Source organism: Oryza sativa, chromosome 7 (assembly GCF_034140825.1).
Source record: "Oryza sativa Japonica Group chromosome 7, ASM3414082v1".
Classification (NCBI taxonomy): domain Eukaryota; kingdom Viridiplantae; phylum Streptophyta; class Magnoliopsida; order Poales; family Poaceae; genus Oryza; species Oryza sativa.
The window spans coordinates 3,813,703-3,818,376 of record NC_089041.1 but is presented as its reverse complement, the minus strand read 5'-3'; the positions used below and the strand labels follow the sequence as shown (position 1 = coordinate 3,818,376).

The 4,674-nt window shown below is 42.1% G+C and overlaps 1 protein-coding gene across 1 annotated transcript; it reads right to left on the bottom strand.

The window, feature by feature from the left end:
• Positions 1-328: 328 nt before the first annotated feature.
• LOC4342512 (uncharacterized) lies at positions 329-3,778 on the bottom strand. The gene is made up of 6 exons (XM_015791986.3): positions 3,180-3,778; positions 2,434-2,796; positions 2,250-2,335; positions 2,121-2,174; positions 1,935-2,033; positions 329-622 (listed from the first exon to the last, which is right to left on the bottom strand). Exons 1-5 carry the CDS (start codon positions 3,681-3,683, stop codon positions 1,943-1,945), a joined length of 1,098 nt encoding a protein of 365 aa, XP_015647472.1. The 5' UTR covers positions 3,684-3,778; the 3' UTR covers positions 329-622; positions 1,935-1,942.
• Positions 3,779-4,674: the final 896 nt, after the last annotated feature.

Genomic DNA, 4,674 nt, shown 5'->3' with positions numbered 1-4,674 from the left:
AACAATTAGACTTAAAAAATTCGTCTCGCAATTTGCACGTAATCTGTGTGGTTAGTTTTTTATTTATATTTAATATCTATGCACGTGTCCAAACATTCGATGTGATAAGATAAAAAGTTTTTGCGTGAGAACTAAACCGAGCCTAAATCTGACGATTTGTACTGGACAAGTTCTACTACACTTTTATTTCCAAAATTACCACTCCCCGAGTTCTACTACCCCTAGAACAGATGGCTCACGTTCATTTCAAGGTACTCTAAAAAATCCCATATTTTAAAATATTTGGACATGCTTAGAGTAGGAAGATACACCAATCCTATAAAAACAATTTGGACAAAAGGCATTACGCCCTGCTTTTTCTTGAAAGCATAAGAGTTCATATATAGTCTAGAGAAACAAAAGAAAACATCTGCTGGGGATTCCAGCTATCAACCAAAGCATGGATCACGCAGTCTCTCAGGGGCTGCTGGCACAGCAAAAGACAAGCCAGGAAATATAATCACAGCGAATCATCGTTTGCAGGGCTGTTGCAATGATCTCCTATCTCGCGGATGCTGGCAAGCAACGGTCCCCTTGACGCATCCAAATCTCCCCTTGACTTCACAGGCGCCAGATGTATCCACTGCATCAGAAATGAAACAACTTTATAAGGCAAGTTAAATCACATCAAAAAGTAGTTTATTGTTAATACCCAATCATTCCTCATTAGCCACAACGCCTAGAAACAAGCAGCAAACATCGTGAGCCAAGCAAAGTTCTTTTTCCCACCCTTATTTTACATGATTTCTAAGAGGTCAGCTCTAGAGGTAGGTGTGGAAAAATCTAATTGTTATATTTTATCTCTAGGATTCTATCTCTAGGACTCTATCTTATCTCTAGGACTCTATCTTATCTCTAGGATATATCTTATCTCTATATTTGTATTTGACTCTTATCTCTAACTGGCATATTATACCTCTAACATTCCCCCTCAGTCGTAACGGGAGCGAAGCTAACGATTGCGACTGGATTTGAAATCTTCTATTTCTTCATCTTCTTCGAGTCACCATCATCGATTGCATCTCTGATGGACGGTCCTCCACCTGGTGCCTGCGTCCCCTTCTGTGTCGTCCCTTGACTCTCCTCTATTCCCTCCCGCAGTCATAGCGGGAGTGTCATGGACGATAGCGATGACACGGACGTTTTGACTGGAGTTTCCGTAGATGATTCTTGTTGTAGACGTTCGTCGATATAGCTGATCATAAAGTAGCCGAAGGCGAAAAAAAAATATTTACGCCATGGTGTGAAGATGAAACTGCAATTGTTAGCATCTTGCACCTTGTAGATGTCAGAGGATGCCATTGGGGACGTCTTGCATATGTCAGGACGTCGTTGGCAATGAGGCCACCACTTTGGTTGGTCCTTTTGCGCCGTGTAGCAGTCATCACAATAGCGATGACGAGTTGATGCAGTCGTACACAATTTACACAATTTAATACTCTATCCCAGTTAAAAGCATCTCTAAAACAACACCAAAGAAACTGGGCAGGAGCACATCTGAAGAGAAGGTGATCAGCATCTTCTTCTATCCCACACAATTTACACACTTCATCTTTTTTAATTGCTTAGCTACTTGGATTCTTCCTCTCAAGGCTAGACAGAAAAACCAATCCTTTAAAATGAGAACTTAACCGATTCAAGTCAACTTGAATTTAACATACAAGTATAAGGAACATAAGAATAATTTCCTGGTCAAATTTACTACGATATTTTATTTATGACGCCATTTTCCAAAACGTCACTGAACCAACCACGGGACCTGCCCTGTTACAGCTCTATGATGATATCACTAGATTCATCATCAATAGTGGACTATGGATGACATTTTTGTGTTTTGTCATGAGGCATAATATTGTAGTGAGAAGAGTTTTTGCATTGCTCAAAAAAGAACCAACCTCAACTTTCACAAGTTCCGTTGCTTCTCTCTGCTTGATGTACTCTTTGATTGGCTCCTTTTGCCCCTGAACCGAGATGAGGTGGTTTGCAATTCAGATCTGTCCACACAATTGAAATAATGAAGTGTTTTGCGATGCAACTATTTGGCATCAATATCAAACACATAATGATTCCTTAGTCCTTACCTTGGTCTGGATGGGATGTAGTGCCCATATTCATCAATATCAAATAGATCATTTCTGCACAAATAAAGTTATTAGTGGTCTTTTATGTTATTATTTTACTAGAAATACTAAAAATAATGAAGTATATACCTGGGTACATATTTGAAATCATTGATAGGAGTGTCCTGATGCATTGAGATATTCGAATGTTTCTTCAAAATCTTGTGGATTACAACCTAAATGAAAAAAAAACTTTATTATAACAGTGTAACTAGAGAGAGAACATATCTAATGGCAAAATTTCACAGAATGAATGTTTTGTGTTTCTCCTTACCCAAATCAGAATTCCAGCATGGAAGAGTGACAGAAGTACTGTCACTTTCACATACCAGAAAATATGGGCTGCCTTCTTGTTGGGTATAAGGAAGGAAATGTGGTACATGACTAGATATGAGAAGCATGAAAGGAAGACTCTAGGGATAATAGATGTAAAGCGCTGAAGAGCCTTGGATTCCTTAGCATGCAAATGAAGAAGAAAACCCATAGCCAAAATGCACCACATCGTCCCAAAAATCAAGAGCACCGCAGTTAAATCTCCTGGGTGATCCTTCATTGAGATTGCCACGGCTGCAGGATAGATGAAGGAGCCCAACAAATGCACACCATAACCCACTTGATCTCGATCCCAGTTTTTTTCCTGTTTCAAGTTGGAAGCACACGGTTAAGGCCGAGTTTAGGTTGTGCTTAGTTCACACTAAAATTAAAAGTTTGGATAAAATTGGAACGATGTGACGAAGAAGTTAAAAATTTGTGTGTAGAAAAGTTTTGATGTGATGGAAAAGTTGGAAGTTTCCAAAAACATAAACTTTCAACTTTTCGGTCACATCGTTCTAATTTCAACAAAATTTCCAATTTTTGTGTGAACTAAACACAACCTAAAAGCTAGGTTTTTTCAATAAATCCATCTTAAATCGACCCAAAACAAACTTTCAATGAATCCATCTCAAAATCTACCCAGACGAAAACAAACTTTCAATAAACCCATCCCAAATCTTCCCAAAACAAAACAAGCAAACGAACCAAATCACTCTTCTCTGGCGCTGAGCCCCTGACGAGAACCGGCAGCATCGGTTGGTGTACGGCCTGATCCTCCCCTGGATCTTTCACCTCGTCGATGTCGTCCTCGATGCCGTCCTCGATGCCGTCAAGGCGGTCGCCTCCCGGTCTGGTACGAGCGATGCCTAGCCCAACGGGACGCATCTGGATCATCTTGGTGGTGGCCGTAGCATCCTCTCCTCCTCCTCCGCCGCCGCCGCCGTCCTTCATCTCCGCGACGCTCCAGTCAGCGGCGTTCGCCGTGGGAACAAGAACAACGCACTTGTCCCCATCGGCGTCCTGCGGCACAGGGATGTACCCGTAGCTCGCCGCCCCGTCTCCCTTCGCCGCCGTCTCGCTCTCCGGTACCCCCTTCTCGTCGTCCTCTCCCGCCGCCGCCGCCCTCCTCAAGCTCCCCATCTCGGCGTCCTCGCCCATAGCCCTCCTAGCCCACGGTATCCAGCCCCGTCTCCCTTCCACAGTGGCCATGCCGACCCAGCCGCGGTAGACCTCGCCGGCGCTCTACCTCCGCCTGCTAAAACCCTAAACCCATCGCCGTCTTCTCCTCCTCTCCCTCTCAACTCAAATTATCAAAATTTTGAGGTCCGTGGCTAGGAGGGAGCTGCTTTTTACCCTCGTGAGTTATTACTGCTGCTTTTTTTTTTCTTTAACGCCCAGCTGCACTGTTCTTTTTTGTCACCGACTGCCGCAACGTTCGTCTGCTTTCCACCGTCTGATGTAGCGATGGAGGAGGAGAACTACACCAATCGACGGCTCTCCTCGGCCCTCGGCCCTCGGTCCACTTGTTCGACGCGCACAGTAGGCCGCCTCGTCTTCCCCTGCCCCCGGTATCAATTGGCGGGTTGACGGGTTCTCCGGAGGCCCAGACCCACACGATATGAATTAAACATATCCTCTTCGTCTTAAAATACAAAGTATTTTTAAACTTCAACATAATTTTCAGATGCTACTTTAATTAAACATATCTATAAAAATAAAATATTTTAAATAAAAAGAGTAAAATATTATAATAGTTTATTCTAATGTAAGAATCCGCAAGAGAATTTATGGGAGGTAAAGGTACCACTAAAAATCAAAGTATTTATGTGATTTCTTAAAAAAAAGTAATCTTGACAAAAAATAACCTCATAAAGAGAAAATGGAGGGGGAACAAGCAATGTTGTTTTTTAATATACAAGAGATCATCCAATATTTTTTCTTTGACTGTCATGTTGCACGTTTTGCTTAGCAATGTATCTTCTTTGCCTTCAATACCCCCTACCCACAATGCAAAAGATATTTTTGGTAACTGGCTAAAGGGAGTGCCTAGACCCAAAAAAAATGATTTTATTTGGAGCTAGTGCTATATGTTGGTCAATTTGGCGTTGCCGTAGTTTTTAACCCTAAAAAAATGTCTAACATCATGCAGATTATCTTCATGTGTTCCAATTGGCTCCATTCTTGGTATATGATATTTTCA

What these genes read in the sequence shown, in the direction of transcription:
- LOC4342512 (XM_015791986.3), bottom strand. Translation starts at nt 3,683, where the DNA reads ATGGCCACTGTGGAAGGGAGACGGGGCTGGATACCGTGGGCTAGGAGG. An exon ending in ATGCTGGAATTCTGATTTGG is followed by an intron (nt 2,336 to 2,433) that starts GTAAGGAGAAAC and finishes TTTTTCATTTAG; the next exon opens with GTTGTAATCCACAAGATTTT. An exon ending in TACATCCCATCCAGACCAAG is followed by an intron (nt 2,034 to 2,120) that starts GTAAGGACTAAG and finishes TTGTGTGGACAG; the next exon opens with ATCTGAATTGCAAACCACCT.